The sequence below is a fragment of the Sminthopsis crassicaudata genome, chromosome 6 (assembly GCF_048593235.1).
Source record: "Sminthopsis crassicaudata isolate SCR6 chromosome 6, ASM4859323v1, whole genome shotgun sequence".
NCBI classification, from domain to species: Eukaryota; Metazoa; Chordata; class Mammalia; order Dasyuromorphia; family Dasyuridae; genus Sminthopsis; species Sminthopsis crassicaudata.
The window spans coordinates 200,182,504-200,201,377 of record NC_133622.1 but is presented as its reverse complement, the minus strand read 5'-3'; the positions used below and the strand labels follow the sequence as shown (position 1 = coordinate 200,201,377).

Genomic DNA, 18,874 nt, shown 5'->3' with positions numbered 1-18,874 from the left:
CAATCAGAGCTCTCCGCTAACCAGAGCCGTCCAGGCCTGACCAATGGGAGGCAGATGGAGGCGGTGACTATCGCCATGGCAGCGGAGGAGGGCACGCTAGCGGCGCGGCGGCTGGACGGCAAGAGAGAGGGGCCGGCACAGCCGCTGCAGGGGAGCGGGCGCGAGTGCGAGTGCGAGCAGGGAGCAGCTGCTCCGGACCTGGGGACCCGACGTGACCGCGCAGACGAGAGCTTGTGCCCACACGGAGCCTTCCGGCGAGGTGAGGCCGGTGGTCTGCGAGGAGGGGGGGGTGAGACGGAAGCTCTCTCTTCTTCCGTCCTTCATCCTGACCCTTCTCATTCGCTCTCGTGCGTGGAGTGGTAAAAGGGGCTCTCTGGCCGGCCGCGTCCGGGCTGGACGCGGGGAGACCAGAGAGAGGGCGAAAGGTGCCTTGCGAAGGTGCTCAGTCCTGCACCGGGGGTGGGGGTAGGGCGGGGCATTCAGGCTCCCCAGCTTTAAGGATGCTGCAAACCCTGGCAACCCTCCCCTCCCCCAGAGCAAAGCCGGGCCCACATGGTCACCGTATTGTTTCCCTGTTATTTAAATCACCCCAAAACTAAGGAGAGGGAACTATCCGCCCTAAGTGGGAACGTCTCTATGGAGAAAAATCTGCAAAACGATGACTCAGGGTAGACGTCGAATCCCGGCGGGGAAAGTTGTCTTTCGGGGCTGCACCTGTTCGTGGGCTCCTCGGGCAGCCCTGGCTGTGTCCGGCCACCCGGCCTCAAGTAACCCTAAGTGTTCATTTCAACCACTGAACGCGGGCACGAACGTGGCAGGAAATTTTGGAAAGTTTCGACCCAACTCTTGCAACTAGGTAACGTCGCCTTGCACAAGTGTGGTCTATTTCACTTTGTCATATTGCGAGGCTTTGGTTCACGTAGCCCCATAAGCAAGAAACCACAATTCCTACTTGTAGCAAAGGAGCGGTTAACTAGGAAACATTTTTTAAACAATGTTGTTCTTCGGTGGGAGACTGTAATCTTCCCCTCATTGGAGGGTTTCTACGAGTAAGATTGCTTAATAAATGTGTGTCTGGGGTGGATCCGTCCGGGTGGCTCTGTTTTGAAATTTGCTTGATTTTAAAATCTTTTCCTTGATAAATTCTTTAACTGCAATAGTGCTTAGAGTGCAACGAGGCAGCAAGACTTGAATTCAAATCCAGCTTCAGATTCTTACTAGCTTTATGATCCTGGGCAACACCTCTGTTTCCGTTCCTTTGTAAAATAAGAATGATTACACTTTCTTCCTAGGTTATCCTTAGGGATTATATTTGTAAAACCCCTGGCACACAGTAGGCACACTCCCTTTCTCCAGGTATTACTCTAGAAACGCCGCTAACTTGAACTTACCTAAAGCTTTCCTATTGAGTGCTGAGCTTTGCTTTTTGACAATGTAAACGACAAACACATGTTTGGTAATTAAGTGTTTTATAAGGGATTGGGCATTTTTGTTGTTGTTCTGGCTTTTGATTTCATAGTGTAAGAACTCCTTTTTTTTTTCTTTTTCTTTTTCGGGTGTTATTTATTTAATCATATATTTAGTATTTTCCCTCAGTTTCATTCAAAATATTTTTTTTAAATTTAGAAACTCCTTTGTGAGAAAACTCTTCCCCAGTGCAGATCAGTAGCTAATAGGTAATTTATCTGTCACTAAAGAACTGATAAATACTGTGAGGATAAGGATTACGTATTAAGGTTTCTTTTATAGTCCTTATCTTGGCAACTGTGGGGCTACATATATTAGAGATATACTAATTGCTGCTGAAATGAAATTTGGCATTTCCTTTCTGTGTTTTTATGATTAATTGCATAATGATGGCATGGAAAATTCAAAAGAATATAGGTGTGAATGGGTGCCTATAACTAGTCCCTATAAGTTTACTTTCTTAATTGTTTTTACCAAGGTAAAAATTAAAATCAGGTTAATACACGTCATTTGGTAATGGGAGAGTGGGCAGCAGAAAAATTAATTTTTAAAAAAATTTGCTGTAGATAACCTGATAGTTCAGAACTTCAAGAATTTAGACTATATTAACATGAGACATGGTGAAGACATGGGGCAAATTTGTTAGCTGTGGCCTAGAACAGTTTTTGAGATATTTAAAATTCTTTTAATGTTTTTTGTTAATTTTAACTAACACAGGTCAGTATTCAGAACATACAAAGAATAGAAAAAGAATTCTGGAGGATACTGAAAATTTTCAGTGTTCAGCTTATTTCCTTTAAAAACATATATAATTCAATATGCTAATTTTGAAGTTATCCCTCTGAACTTCCTTTTCTGTTTTTTTTTTAAACACTTCATTAATGCTCTTATTTATTTTCCTTTTTACTATCCCTGTCCCTCCCTCCTCTTAGCTCTCAATTCACTTTCCCCTCATTAAAAGCAAAAGCTCCCAAATTCTCCATTAATAACAAATCAGCATAGTCAAAACAGATTCATACATTGGCCATTTGCAAAAATGTATTTTATTTTTTTCCCAAAGGAAACAGTTTCTTTTGAAGATCTCTCAAAAGGAGGAATCCATCACTTCTTAGAGGAGCCTTTTCCATTTTAGGACAGCTTTAATAATTAGGAAGTTTTTCCTTATATCAAGTATAAATTTACTTTGTAACTTCCCTTCATTACTTCTGGTTCTGCTCTTTGTGGCTAAATAGAATAAGTCTAATTCTTCCTACAAACTCCAGGCCTTCAATTAGTTGAAGGTAGTTATCAGATTCCTAGTGAGTCTTCTCCAAAGAAGACTTTTATAACTTAGTAGGAGTCCAGAGGACTGGACATGGATAATCAATATGGGCAGCAGTGGAGTCTGCCTAGTTAGTTTTTTTTTTTTTTTTTTTTTTTTTTTTTTTTTTTTTACTTATTCTCTCTTGGGCTTGGAGGGGGAATTAAAGATAAGGTATATATTACTTAGGATTTTTGGTCATCAAGACTTTCATTTGCCCATAACTTCTCCAGGTATGCTAAGTATTCTGTGAAGTTTTTGTTCCCTTTCTTCTAATCCCCCTCCCTCCTTTTCTTCTCTTTTCTTTCTTTTCCTCTCTCCTAACCCTCCCTCTTTTCCTCCTTCCTCTCCCCCTCCTTTCCTTCCTCCTTTCCTTCCTCCCTCCTTCTCTCCTTTCTTCATCCCTCCCTTCATCCCTCCCTTCCTGACTCCTTTGTTAAATGATTTCTTTAGAAATAGACTGGTATAGTAAAAAAGTCATAGGATTAAAACCCAGGGGGATGAACGTTATAGTCTCATCTGTGCCAACTCAAATTTCTGACTTGGGCAAATCATTTAAATTCTCTTTAGTTTTCTTAGCTAAGATTCTTTCCAACTTTGAAATTCTATGATGTGAATTTAAGTCATCAGGAAGTGAGATAGCAGCTGTACATGAATTTTTGGCAAGTTTTAAACATACTATGTTTTTGTTATCTCAAGGACAGGATATGTAAATATTGATGACCTTATATGTTTACAAAGCAGGTTGATTAAATGTTACAAATATATTCTGATATAAAAATATTGTTGTAACACTGATAAAAAACAAAACAAAACAAACTGTTGATTAAATGCTATTTAAGCTTGGAGGAAAAAAGGTAATCTCTTAAATACCTACTGCCAACAGAGTTGGTCAGAAATCCTAAAGCTTCTGTAATAGTTATAATCATTTTATATTATAATACTTTAAGGTTTTGTACAATACTTTCCTTTATCTGCTTGATGCAAAGATTGATCATGTTACATTACAATGCATGGCATAAAGCTAGTTGTTATTGAGCCAAATTTTACTGTTTTCCCACCTCCATTTTAAAATTGAGCTGGAATTTTATTTGCTTTTATGTTTCCTCATACCTACATGTAAGGAAATCAGAATCAAGAGTCCTGGTAACTTCTACTTCCTATTGATCAGCATAAGGAGGTTTTTTTTTGCTTTTTCTTAGATTGAGTATTAAGAGTATCATCATTAATGTTAACATTTATACAAAACCTGGGTCTCTGTTACTCCTCAGTTAAAATCATAGATAGATCCAGGAAGTAGTAATAGTGGTAATATTTGGAAGGAAGATACTTGGGTATCTTGTGCTCTGCAACTGCCATTTCAGTGTGCCTTTACCTTCCAGAAAATAATCACATTTAATCTCATTAAATAAAACATGTTACAATTTTAAAATTATCTAATTCTGAATTTCTGCAAGTATAGTCTACTGAGGAATCAATTCTTCATCATCATTGATCCCTTCAATCAATTGAAGGGAATCAAGACAGCAAATGATTATTTGTTGGAATTGACTAACTTTATCTTTTGACTCAATTCTGGAGCTAGTTCATTTTTCTTTGTATTCTGTTATGGGTCTAATCTGAATTCTGGCTTGTAAGAAAAATTTGTTCAGTTATGGGAACTGAAAGAAACCCCATTTGCATTGTTTGAACCTAGCCTTACGTGGTTGGGAACCACTTTTACCTACTGCTTAAGAGACCCTTATGACTTAAGGGTCTCATAGGTTATGTTATACCAGGTTATATTAACCAGAAATCCAGTGAGATGCAGAGATTGATGCAAGGTATTTTCATACAATTACACATCTCAAGAAATTCATATGTCTTATCTGAAAACTAGCCCTGTACTGATCACCTATTTCCATCTTCTTTTGATTGTTCACATAAACTAGGAGGGAAGTGGGGATACTTCTTTTTCTAAATTCAGGGAATTATATCTATTCACTGTCCTTCTCCCAGTTTGGAAAATGCCTAATCTTTCTTCCAATTAGAAATCAGATTACCTAATGTTGTGTAGTTTCCTTTAAATTAATTGATTTTATTTGATTGATGGCCAAAATAGACTGGTCACATTATACTCATTAGCCTGTATGCTTAAATTAGGTTGATCTTTGGACAGTAGAGATAACCTGTCCCTTGTTCTTGAAATCTTTCTAGATTGGTAAAACCTGGTGGAACTTGTTGTGTTTGATAGCACAGCATCGGACAATCCAAGATCACTTGTAAGCTATGGAGAGGAATTGACTTTGGACTTTATGGATAAATTGCCAGGAATACTCTAAGAAGATTCCTAGGCCTGACCAAATATATATAATGCTGCAGATGACTCACTTTTAAAAGTACTTAGGGATTGATTTTTAATGTATCTCAATGAAGAGGGGATTGCAAAAGAGTGAGGCAGCCTTTTACCAGGGCCACGGTTTTGCTGAAAAGTTATGTGGTTATTTGAGAGTGATCGTGTCTTTTATCATCCTTAGAAAATAAGATCTTAAGGTCTCTCTGAGAACTTTTGAATTGATTACCTGACATGGGAGATAGTGCCATAGAACTGCTCAGCATGGTGTGCCCTTATCAGAAAAGGTGCTACGCAAAACAGAATTGAAGTAGCTCATAAGAAATGTGAGATGTGCAAAGTTAAATCTTCTCCAAATGTACATATGAACTATTTCTGCCAGACTTGTGGTAGAGCATTCTGAGCTCATTGCTCCGATCAGCCACAGTTAGACAGGCTGTACCTTGATTCTAACATAGTGATGTCATTTTGGTCCTTTTTGAGAATGAAGGATAACAATCAACTAACAAAAACAATATTTTTAAAAGAAGAATTTATGAACCCATCAATTATCTTTGATGAAACATGATAAGAGAATGGAGTTATTTATTTATTTATTTTCCTGAGGCAATTGGGGTTAAGTGACTTGCCCAGGTTATACAGCTAGGACATGTTAAGTGTCTGAGGTCAAATTTGAACTTAGGTCCTCCTGACTTCAGGGTTGGTGCTTTATCCACTGTGCCACCTAGCTGCCCCTGGACTTATTTTAAAAGATAATTTTCTGTCTTTTTTTTTTTTTTTTTTTTTTTAAACCTCAGTAGCAAAAATATCTATTGAAGAAAAGGGAACTGAATAATACTCAACATTTACTGAATCTATATCTAGAGAAGAGTAATCTCTTACAATTCCAGAGGAGCTTTATTCTGTTAGGAAGCTTTTTTTGACTGTAAGTCTAAATTTTCCTTTTTGCTTTTTCTACCCATTACCCCTGGTTCTTCCCAGAGGTAAATTGGAACAAATCTAGTCCTTTCTCCATGTGATAATCCTTGAAGATGGTTATTGTGTTCCCTCCTGAGTTCTTTTTTTTTTCTCTCTCTCCAGGCTAAGTATGACCAGTTCCTTCAGCTGATCCTCATATGACAGTGCCCTTCACCATCCTGCCTGCCTTTTTCTGAACATTCTCTCATTTATTAATATCCATGGTATCCAGAATTGATCACAAGACTTCAGATGAAGTGTGTTGAGGGGAGAGTACATTGGAACTATCACCTTCCTATTTCCTATTCCTTCCAAAAGTAAAATCCCAAGATCTTATTACCTTTTTTGACTAGTACATCACTCTACTGGCTCATTTTGGATTTGAAGTTCTTTATTTTTTTTTAATCTGAAAAAAATCATTTGTCCATATCTAGTCTTATGGGACTTTTCCAGTTTTCCATGATCTTTCTGACTCATAATTATATCTGCTGTTCCTTTAAGGACATGAGTATGTTGTTCATCTGTTCATCTGAGCCAGGTGTCTCAATAAGGGCAGATTGATATGCCCTTATATTCTCCTAGTTTATGTTGAATTAATACTCAGGAGTTAATACTCTCTTGTCATCCAGAATTGTTGTTGTTTTAATCTGTTATCATTTCTACTCCAAGAAAAGATCCTATTCCTTTCTTAAGATGTCTCTTTCTCCCTATATATCTAAAAAAGAACCCAGTCAGTCCTTTTTGTTGTCTGTAGTTTATCTTTCCAGTCTTTGCTCATTCTGAGTTTTATCATTTTTGATCTATTTTTTTTACAAGATTGCCGGATGTTTAGAGTCATTTTTGGTTGCATGACCTTGCTTATATCTTCTGTACCTTTCTTTCTTTCTTTTTTTTTTTTTTTTTTGTTATTCATTTTTCCAAATTATCCCCTCCCTCCCTCCCTCCACTCCCTCCCCCCGATGGCAGGTAATCCCATACATTTTACATGTGTTACAATATAACCTAGATACAATATATGTGTGTAAATACCATTTTCTTGTTGCACATTAATTATTAGCTTCCGAAGGTATAAGTAACCTGGGTAGATAGACAGTAGTGCTAACAATTTACATTCGCTTCCCAGTGTTCCTTCTCTGGGTATAGTTATTTCTGTCCATCATTGATCAATTGGAAGTGAGTTGGATCTTCTTTATGTTGAAGATTTCCACTTCCATCAGAATACATCCTCATACAGTATTGTTGTTGAAGTGTATAGTGATCTTCTGGTTCTGCTCATTTCACTCAGCAACAGTTGATTTAAGTCTCTCCAGGCCTCTCTGTATTCCTCCTGCTGTGTACCTTTCTTTTAAAAACATAATCTAAGTTGATTGTCAGATTTCCTTTATATCCCCATTTGTCTCTGAACATAATCATTTTTCCTCCTGAATAGAATTGTATCACTTTGTGTCTTCAGGATTATCTTGAGCATTTTTATGTTTCCTAAGTTGACTTTCTCTGAAGTATTTCACTGTAGGAGATTCTACCTAGCTTTCTTCTGAGCTCTTTGAAATCTGCTTTTACAAAATCTAGTGTGCAGGTCATACACTTCCTGGATTCCTCTCTTCTATCACAAACTCTAAGAAAAAATAGTCACTTTGCCCAAAGGTTCTCATTTTCATCTCCGCAACTGGTTTGTTATGTTAGTGAGACATAGATGTAGAACAGAATGTCCCTTTGTTGGTTTCTCTACCTTATGAATGATAGAATCATTATTAAGTCAAATCAAATAGCTTTTTACTAATTTGCTTTTTTTGGACACAGAGAGCTAGCTACAGATATCTCTAAAGAGGCTGTCTCATTGAAGTTCCACATACTACTAAATCAGACCACTGTGCCAGATTTGTTATTCATTTTACAAACTCATTTCTTTATAGATGGTATATCTATAGAAAAGTCTATTAAAATCATTTTTTCTTTTTTCTGCTTTGACATTCATCCAGAGATTCTCTGTCCTAATTTTTCTTTCTGTTTCCTGGATTTTTTCTTGTGGAGTATACTTTTTTTTTTTTTTTTATAATAATAGCTTTTTATTTTCAAAACATATGCATATATAATTTTCAATATTCATCCTTGTAAAACCTTGTGTTCCAATTTTTTTGCTCCTTCCTTTTCTCCATCCCTTCCCCTAGACAGCAAGTAATCCAATATATGTTAAGCCATGTGCATTTCTTCTACATACATTCTCAACAATTATCATGCTGCACAAGAAAAATCAGATCAAAAAGGGGAAAAAATGAGAAAACAAAAAGCAAGCAAACAAGAACAAAAAAGATAAAAAACAATCTTGTGATCCACATTCAGTCCCCACAGTCCTCTTTCTGGATGCAGATGACTTTCTCCATCACAGTCCTATTAGAATTGAATCACTTCATTGTTGAAAAGAACTGTGTCCATCAGAACTGATCAACATATAATCTTGTTGCTGTGTACAGTGTTCTTTTGGTTCTATTCACTTCACTTAGCACCAGTTCACGTAAATCTTTTCAGGCCTCTCTGAAATCATCCTGCTGATCATTTCTTATAGAACAATAATATTCCATAACATTTATATACTGTAACTTATTCAGCCATTCTCCAACTGATGGGCATCCATTCAGTTTCTAGTTCCTTGCCATTACAAAAAGGGCTGCTACAAACATTTTTATAGATTTGGGTCCTTTTTCCCTTTTGATGATTTCTTTGGGATTCAGATCCAGTAGAGACATGGCATAGTTCCAAATTGCTCTTCAGAATGGTTGGATCAGTTCACAACTCCAGCAACACTGTATTAGTGCCCCAGTTTTCCCATATCCTCTCCAACATTTATCATTATCATTTCCTGTCATTTTAGCCAATCTGAGATGTATGAAGTGGTACCTCAGAGTTGTCTTAATTTGCATTTCTCTGATCAATAGTAATTTAGAGCATTTTTTCATATGACTAGAAATAATTTTAATTTTTAGCTCTAAAAAGTATCAGTTCATATCCTTTGATGATTTATCAATTGGAGAATGGCTTGTATTCTTATAAAGTTGAATCAATTCTCTATATATTTTAGAAATGAGGGTTTTATCAGAAGCCTTGAATGTAAAATTTCCCCTCCAGTTTTCTGCTTCCCTTCTAATCTTGTCTGCATTGGTTTTATTTGTACAAAATCTTTTAAATTAATATAAACAAAAGTATCCATTTTGCATTTCATAATGTACTCTATTTCTTCTTTGGCCATTCCTTCCTTCTCCACAGATCTGAGAAGTAGACTGTCCATTGTTCTTCTAATTTGCTTATAATATCACTCTTTATGTCTAAATCATAAATCACCACTTTTACCTATTTGGTTTCTTTTGAATAAGGTATATCCATCCAGATCCATAATCCAGTCCTAGGTTTCATTCTACCAAATTGTGGTGAAACTTACATGATCAAATTTATTTAACTCCTTAAGTTGACTTAGTTACTTCTTTTTGTTGCCTAAACTCCCAGAACTTGTGTATAAATACTTGAATCTGTATGTGGTTAAATTAGCTGTTTTCCTTTCATTTTCAAGGCTAGCTTTGCACTTTAAATGTTTTTTTTTTCTTTTTTTTTTCATTTCTTGCTTTTTGATAAAATTTTGGTGATAGTTTCAATCTCATAAGAGAAATTGTGAGAGAACTTTTCTGTGGAGATTTGGAGAATTAATTGTCTAGAGAAAGATCTGAGAAACTATAATAGCTCTCATCTTTATGAGAGTCGCATGACAACAGAATTGTTGGACTATAGTTCTAATATTAAGGTTGAGTCAGTAGTGAGAGATACTGTGGCTTCAATCTGATACATTGGGGAAACATTTATCTTTCTGTGTCTTCCTTCCCCTCCCCAAAATTTGTTACTGTTTAGTTAAGCTAATGAAACTAGGGCTTGAGAATGAGATGAGAGTTTATGGGGAAAAAATTTATATAAATCTGATTGGGATTTTAGAGTTAATTAATGAGAATTTCTGTATATGTGGGAATTTATTTTATATAGTTTCAGAATATATCTGTTGATTGCTCTTGAACCCAATGAGAGGAATTAAAATGTTACGTTTTAATTCAGTAACAGATGATTTAGAATTTGGTTTAAACTCCAGAGGTGTTAGACCACTTTCAAAAGTCCTGAGCCAATCAGACCAAAATGTGAATTAAAATGCAAACTTAATGATAATTTGTGGTTTTCTAAATTAAATTGTGGCAGTCAGGAATCCTTTTATATTTGAGTTGATTCCACTGCTTACATTTACGAATGGTTACCATAAGAATGACTGAACAGGACTGATTAGGAAAAGTACTGAAACATGGAATCATGGGCCCTTTTATATGTGGAAAGTAGCATGAAGTCTTGTGATGTAGTCATGTGAGATTATATGACTGTAGTCGTACTAAGTACACATTTGGGTTACAAGAATTCAACTTTATAAAGAGTTTCATTTAACATTCTCTACTTTGGCTTCTTCACATTTATGAGGGAAGAGTTGATTTTCACTTCACTTTTAGAGCATATGAATGCCTTGAATTGAAAATAGGATCTTCACAATTTGGCTTATATTTTAGATGATCATTATGTAACCTTGTTAGACTGTATTATGATAAGTAATAACAATCTTTAATGTCAAACTGTATACATTACTACAGTGTAAATTCAAAGAATAAATTTTAAAAGCTGAATATTTTATAATTATGATGATTAAATTTGATGCTAAAGAGGAGAAAAACTATAGAAGGTAATGCCCTAAGGATGTTGAATATTGCATATGCAATATTCATAGGATGTTGAACAACTTTGATATGTTGGTTAGTTTTGTTGAATTTTTTATTTTGTTACAGAAGATAGCTCATGATAGGAGTGGAAAGAAAGATAAATCTGGAAATAAACATAATATAAAAATAAATTGAATAATAAAGAAATATTTAAATTCTATACCAATTAAAGAATTTCAAGTCCTTCAATTATAGGCATTATTAATATAATTTAAAGATGTTACAGCATATGCATTGATCTTACAATATATGCATTGAAATATTATAAGACTTATTGGATTATTATTGTAATTTATTCTTTTTCAGATGTGGTGGAGAACCATAGAACTACAGTCTTTTTTTCTTTTAGTTAATTGTCTCCTAACTGGTTTAGAAGCTGTGCCTATAGATATAGACAAGACAAAAGTAAAAGATACTCCTAATGTGGAAGGAGAAAAAATAGAAACTCCAGTAAGTAAAATGAATTCTATTACAATTCAAATATAGTTAATCTTGAAAAAATTGAAATTGCATTCATTATTTATATCTTCAGCTTATTAAATATCATGTTTTGAACTTAGCAATCATCCTTGAGCAAATCCTGAAAATATCATCTCTATTATCTCTGGCTTTGGGTTAAGAGGACGCCCTGAATATAACAATGCACAGAAAACTGGACAAATGCTGAATATTGCTTCAGGTTTATTGAGAACAGGTGGTATAGCAATGTTTCAGGGTTGTTTAGATTGCTATCCACTGAAATGGTGACAGTGGATGGGTAGAGGGTGGCAAGTATGTCTCATTGATTTCATCTTAATTATTTTCTCTGTATAAACATGGAGATTAAGTCTATTGGGTTTATAGTGTTATGGGCCAGAACTTGAAATAAGGTGCTAATGAATGCTTTTGTACTTAGTTCACACTTTTAAAGGAGTTCACACCTTTAGAGAGCATATATAAGGAGAGATTCACAAGTCGGGAAGAACTATAAGAAAGAAGCCCACAGAAACCCACAAGCCCACTCTCTGGGAGAAGAAGTCAAGATTCATTCCAACTTCCACCTTTGTGCTGGTTGGAGCCATTGGGAAGACGAGAGGCAGAAACTGGAAGAGACAAAGGACTAGCAAAGCTACAAAAGCTCTTGGGAACCAAGGAGAGAGATGGGCCTCTAAGAAAGCTAACTGGGTCCTAGGAAAAGATTCAAGACTTGGAAAGAGAAAATAAAGGATTTGGAATTTAATTCCTGGCTGCATTTGGGATTATTGAACTGAACTGAAACTAAGACAGCCTCCAGAAGCCCTCCAAGAAATCTGCTCCCAGAGATATCTTTAGAGAAGAGAACACTACATTTTGGCGCCTGAATGTGGGACCAAGAACCTTCATCTGTGACCCAGAAATTAGAGTGAATACAACAAGGAAACTTTATTAAAGACCTAAAGTAGAATTTCAGCTGAAATGGGACAGATGTTTAGAAAACAGCCTTCTATTTCTCTTCAAGGAAAATGTGTAGAGAGCATTGTATTTTGGGAGCAGATCATTGAACTTTTAGAAACTGTACAGTACATATCTCTTTGGTTTTTGATGGAAAAAGAATTGGATTTAGAACAGTGGAAATAAGTAGGAGAGCAACTTTGTCAATACTACAATAAATATGGACCTGATTCAATTTCCAAAGATACATTTAATACATACAATTTAATACTACTGGCTTTAGGAAATTATATAAGTTATAGAATAAGGAAAAAGAAGAAAGAGCAGGAGGGAGAGGTGCCAACTAAACTAGGTGAAAAGGATGAAGAATCAGATAAGAATTCACAGCAGGAGAAATTAGATCATTTCCAATCCCCTGACTTATCTCCCTCAATTAACCCTTCATGGATGGAGGGAGAAGGAAGAGAGGGAGAGGCAGTGACACAAACAGAATCACCTATTAAGCAGCCTATGACAAGATTAGAAAAGGCATTGGTTAAGGCAAAAAATGAAGGACAGGATGTATCTGATTTTATAAATGCATACACTGTGATTTAAAAGCTTGGCTCTTCAGATCAAAAAAGGAGAAGATACACTCCTTTTGATCTGGAAAAAATTAAGGCTCTGAAAAAGGGTTGCACTCTTTATGGGGCTACATCTTATGTTAAGATGTTACTAGATAGTTTGATTTATGAAATTCTAACCCCCAGTGACTAGAAATCCATAGCAAGGACATGTTTAGAAACTGGACAAAGCTTGTTGTGGCTTTTGGAGTATCATGAATTATGTAGGATTCAAGCCCAATGAAATAGGCAAACTGGAGTAAATGTACCAATCACTTTTGACCAACTAGCAGGTGAAGGTCAGTATGGAGAGAATTCAGAACATATTAATTATCCCATAACAGTGTATGACCAAATTTTTAAGGCTGCAATAAAAGTTTGGGGTTGTCTCCCAGAAAAAGATGAAGGTAAAGCCTTCACAAAAATAGAGCAAGGTCCCAATGAACCTTTTACAGATTTTGTGGGACATCTGCAAACTTCTGTCACAAGAACCATTGGAGAAAATGCAGGTACAGAAATGATAACCAGATATCTGGCCAAGGAAAATGCCAATGAGGTTTGCAGAAGAATTATATGGGGACTACACAAAGATGCTCCTTTAGAGAAGATCATAAGATGCTGTGCTATGATGGGCACAAATGCTTATTATACCCAGACCATACTGATCATGAGAAGACAGGGTCCCTCTTAGCCAGGGACTTCTAGAGAAAATCATCGATGTTTTCAGTGTGGAAAAATAGGACATCTTAGAGCTCAATGTAGATATGGAGATAGAGTGAGAAGACAGGGTGAAAGAAGACCTAAAACCCCATGTCCAAAATGCCACAAGGGTTTCCACTGGGACTCAATATAGATTGACCCAGGGAAATGAGAGGCAGAGGCCAGCCCCAAGATATACAAAAGACAGGTGGGGCATGATGGCAGCTGAGATTACACCCAGAAAGTCTTTAGAAGGTCAGGATTCTGATGTGATTTATCAGCCAGAAAGCAATCACATGGCAGAAAAGGATTACATGATTAACCAACAGAAAAGCAATCAGATGGCAGAAATGGATTGCAATTGGTGGGGGGAATACAGGCCTTTTAAACCAACAGGGCAGTGTCCAGTGCAATATACTTGCTAGGTAATGTGGAGAAATCCCAAAAGTGGTAAATAGAAGGGACTAGATAGGCTAATTGCCTGGGAGAGAGGGTTTGCTTGTATTTCTTCAGATGGAAAAGGAATCAGATGGGTGCCAACAAGTTGTATTCGCCTTGTCCATCAGAGAGAGACAGAAAAAGAGAAAAATCTGGAAACAAAGGAGAAGACCTAAGAACAAAATCTGCAGGAATTACTGGATTACCTAACACAAGATAAGACTGTTGCAGGATTTGAAAATCTTCAGGATTCATTGGATTCCCTAACAAAAGATGAGATTGTTGCAGGACTTGAAAACCAACAGGAATCATTGGATTCCCTAACACAAGATAAGACTGATTACAGGACTTGAAAACCATCAGGAATCACTGGATTCCCTAACACAAGATGAGACTATTGCAGGACTTCAAAACTTGCAGGAATTATTAGATTCTTGGCACATAAACTAATGGACAATGGATTCCTTTTGGACTATTTTTAGGACTTATGGACATGTATAAATCCTGTATTATGTTATTATGTGCTTGTGTAATTTATGTAATTATGTGTAATACCTCCCATATTGATGGATTTATGTATACCTGTTTCAAGTGAGCCCCTTCAGAAACCTGCTAACTGATTTGATTTCCCATTTCTTTTGGTGTTTTCATCTCCCTTCCTGAGAAGTCAGGGAGGGTGTGACCACCTCCTTTTTATGGTGTTTTCACTTCTTTTTTGAGAAGTCAGGGAGATCATGACTACCTTATGTTCTAAATCAAAAGAAAGTGGGAGATGTTATGGGCCAGAACTTGAAAAACAAGGTGCTAATGAATGCTTTTGTACTTAGTTCACACTTTTAAAGGAGTTCACACCTTTAGAGAGCATATATATAAGGAGGAGATTCACAAGTTGGGTAGAACTATAAGAAAGAAGCCCACAGACACCCATAAGCCCACTCTCTAGAAGAAGTCAAGATTCATTCCAATTTCCACCTCTGTGCTGGATGGAACCATTGGGAAGATGAGAGGTAGAAGCTGGAAGAGACAAAGGACTAGTGAAGCTACAAAAGCTCTCGGGACCCAAGGAGAGAGAAAGCAAACTGGGCCCCAGGAAAAGATTCAAGACTTGGAAAGAGAAAATAAAGGATTTGAAGTTTTCCTGGCTTCATTTGGTATTATTGAACTGAACTGAAACCAAGACAGCCTCCAGAAGCCCTCCAAGAAATCTTCTCCCAGAGAACATTATATCTTTAGAGAAGAGAACACTACAACATAGGGCAATAACATGAGGATAGATAGGCTCTCATATTCTGCTATATTTAGTTATTTTAGCCAAAGGGCAATAGAGCCCTGCTGAGCCTGCTGCTCTAGCAGCTTGCTGATGGGAGGAAATCCTTTCCCACACTGTTGCTTGTTATACTGTTAGCAACTGTGTTCATTTCATTTTTGCAGCTGCATAAGCAGCAGTTCTATAATTCAGGAACTGTAGCTGTTCCTAAACTTCAGATGCTAATTTATTTAAAATATAAACTGCTTCCAAATTTAGCAGGAGATTTTAAAAAATTAATCTGAAGTTGGCATATATGTACTGTTAAAGGAAAGCAAATATAACAGAGATACTCTAATAGTGAAGCTATTCTAAAGAGATAAAGATAGATTTCTTACGTTGCTAATCATAGATAAGTTTCTCCACATTAGTATGAAGAGGGAAAAAGAATACTTGAAGTATTCTACTTTTATTGGCTTCTGAGTCTAAATTATTTTGTTTTTCTAGATAGCATAGACAAGCAGCATGTTTCTGTGCAATGAAAAGGGTATTGGTGGAATGAGGACTAAGGTTTTACTTCTGGCTCATACTGACTAACTGTATGACCTTGGGCACTTCAAATTCCTGAGCTTGTTTTCTCCTCTCTAAAATGATGGAGTTGGACTAGTTGACCTTTGAAGTAATAACTTTATATAATCATTTCACTCTGATAGCTATGTCAATATACCACATAATAGTCTAGTGTTTCCTGAAATCTTACAGTTTCAGTGAGATAGCACATTCCATTTTGCTTTATAATTGGTGCCTGTAATACAACTTTAATAATTTTAAAAACTAAGTATGATGAAGCTCTTTAGAGAGAAGAGTATTTTATTTATTTTTTTTCTGCGTTGCCATGGCATTTATTGAATTGTAAAAGTAAAAGAAAATGAGGAAGATCACAATACCATCATAAATTGGCATTTTAAAATTTTGATACTTGATGGGAAAAGTTTTGAATCAATATTGTTTATTTGAAGGATACTGGACTGTATTATGATGAGTATCTCAGGCAAGTGATTGATGTGTTGGAAACCGACAAACATTTCAGAGAAAAGCTCCAGAATGCAGACATAGAAGAAATCAAGGTAAGTATAAATATCTATACACTTGAATTTATTTTTAATATCAACTTGTTTTTCTGTTAAATAAATCATCACAAATGATTGACAAGTTATGTACATGTAAAGTTTGCCAACTTTTAGAAAGTTCTTAACCAAATCTATTTAATTTGGAGGAAGAATCTATTTTATGAGATCCCAGTTTTTGAAACTCTATGATTATAAAGTTAACTAGCATTTATTAAGCACTTACTCTGAGCCAAGCACTTTGCTAAGTGCCAGACATACAAATACAAAGCAGATATAAATACAAGCAGAATAAAAGTCTGACTTTAAGTAACCTACAATCTAATGGAAGACATCCATAAAAGAGAGCTCAGGAGCTGGGAGTGGGGGAGAAGCATATGAAAGGAGCTCCAAAGAGAAATGAACACATGGTTGATCTGAGCACTTTGCTAAAATGGAGGCATTGGGAGGAACCAGCCAATCAAAGGAAAGGACTGCAGGGGTAGAATCTACTTCTGGTTTAAGAGGCTGGGTTCACAGTGGTGAAAAATCTACTATGACATGATAGAAAAAATTGGGAGGGTGAGAACTAGAACCTAGAACCTGAAACAGTAACAGGAAATATAAAAATGCTTTGAAAAAACTGTTACTACATATTGGATTGATAATTTACTTCTTATTAGGGCAGGAAATCTATACTATAGACTTTAAATTTTAAATTGGTTTAATTATCTTTGGTTATACAATTCTAGAAAATAATACTTTTATGTAATGATATTCAGTAAGTATTGAACACTGCTGTTAGTGTGGCTATGTCCTAGATGTTATGGGGAATTGTTAAGAAGTACAAGGTGGAGTTTTTGTCTTCCAGAAATATAATCTGAGAATCCCAGATATGGCTAAATGAATTTTTTTTCCCCTTTGGATGCTTCAGATCCTATTACTAAATGAAGTTTTTACAGCATATCTAAAGCATTATACTTTTTTTTTTTTTTTAAAACCTGTACTCCTTCTGGAAGTGTAAATGAAGCAATTTATTTATAGTTAAGCTTTAGACAAAATTGGCTTTCCCATACTAGTATAATTGTTGTTATCAAGTCTAAATTCAGCCTAGTCTTTAGCCCACCGATAACTGAACCAGTTTGGGACTTCAACTTTTGTTCCAGATGATTTCTCACCTTTGAGCTAAACCAGTCTCTCACTTATGTGGAATAACTTTTTGTTCAAATGTCTTTCCACACACTGTATACTTCATAAGGAATTTATTTTCTCACCAAAAATTCAATGACATCTATCTTTTTTTTAAAGGCTTAACTTTAAATTTATCTGTTTTGGGAAACCTCTTATCTTGTATCAAAATCCTAAATTGTTTCTACAAAGCATATGTCTTCCAATTTTCTTTTCTACTCCCCATAATATTTGGTTGATCCTTGAAGAATTTTATTAACATTAATTTTTTTCCCCTGACAAAAGTTAAAATAGAATTAAATATTAGAGAAAAACATTAGAAAACTTTTAATTTCATGTAATAAATTTTTTTGATAACAAAATTTTTGAGATCCATTGTGTTGTGCCACAGTTCTCTTTTATTGTCCTGACTCAGTTTCTCTAATTATTCTGCCTCAGTTTCCCTAATTGGTTCTATTTCAATCCCCTTACTTGCAAATCCCCCCTCTGGTTCATTAAGACTGATATAACTCAGAGTTTATAAATTGTCAATGTATAAACTCAAAAAAGGGGAAACTAGACATTCTGTCTCTAGTCAGACACTTTCTTAACTCCCAGTTTGTTAGAATTTATGGTCCTATCCCCCAACCTGTCAGAACCAGATTTATGATTCCTGCCTAGAGATTCCAGATCACCAGAGTTTGGACTCCACCCCCCTGCCTTTGTTTAGCTACTGTATATAAATATGTCATTGAGAACTTGCATTGGCTGCTGGATGCTAGCTAGCTGTTAAATTTTTTTTCACACTTAATAATAATAGTGTTATCATACTGGAGTTGAAAATTGTGACTATGGGAGCATGGACAAGAGAGAAAACATGATTATCTAAAAGGTTATAGAGCACATATCTTATATGTTTAAGAAATTAAAAAGACTCAAAAAAAAACCCCAAAATAAAAATGTTTAAAGTTTGAAGTTGTTTACTTCAAACAAAACTTCAAGACATATCCTATCTCTTTTCTAGCTTAATTTTTGCCTATTTGTAATCTGAATTTTTAAAAACTAAATTAATATAATCTGAACATAATTCTTTCCAGGTATTATCATTGTTAAGGATGTATTTTGTAAGAATTACTTATATGAATAGCTTGATAAAACGATCTGACTTTTATCTTGTTACTTGAACTGTAATGTCTTTAGTTTTTATATATTTTGTTAACAGAGTGGGAAACTAAGCAAAGAGCTTGATTTAGTAAGTCACCATGTCAGGACCAGACTTGATGAACTAAAGAGACAGGAAGTGGCAAGATTAAGAATGCTAATTAAAGCTAAATTGGATTCCATTCAAGGTAAGCAC

At 35.7% G+C, this 18,874-nt stretch overlaps 1 protein-coding gene across 2 annotated transcripts in view; it reads left to right on the top strand.

Moving 5' to 3' along the window:
- Window positions 1-75: 75 nt before the first annotated feature.
- Window positions 76-18,874, top strand: part of NUCB2 (nucleobindin 2) — a 39,749-nt gene continuing 20,950 nt past the window's right edge. Inside the window, exons 1-4 of one of the 2 annotated variants that reach the window (XM_074272391.1) lie at window positions 76-259; window positions 11,156-11,299; window positions 16,264-16,371; window positions 18,740-18,866. In XM_074272391.1, the coding sequence (XP_074128492.1) occupies window positions 11,156-11,299; window positions 16,264-16,371; window positions 18,740-18,866 (379 nt within the window). In that variant the 5' untranslated portion in view covers window positions 76-259. The remainder of the gene's footprint in view (window positions 260-11,155; window positions 11,300-16,263; window positions 16,372-18,739; window positions 18,867-18,874) is intronic. The other variant, XM_074272392.1, reaches the window with a different exon arrangement.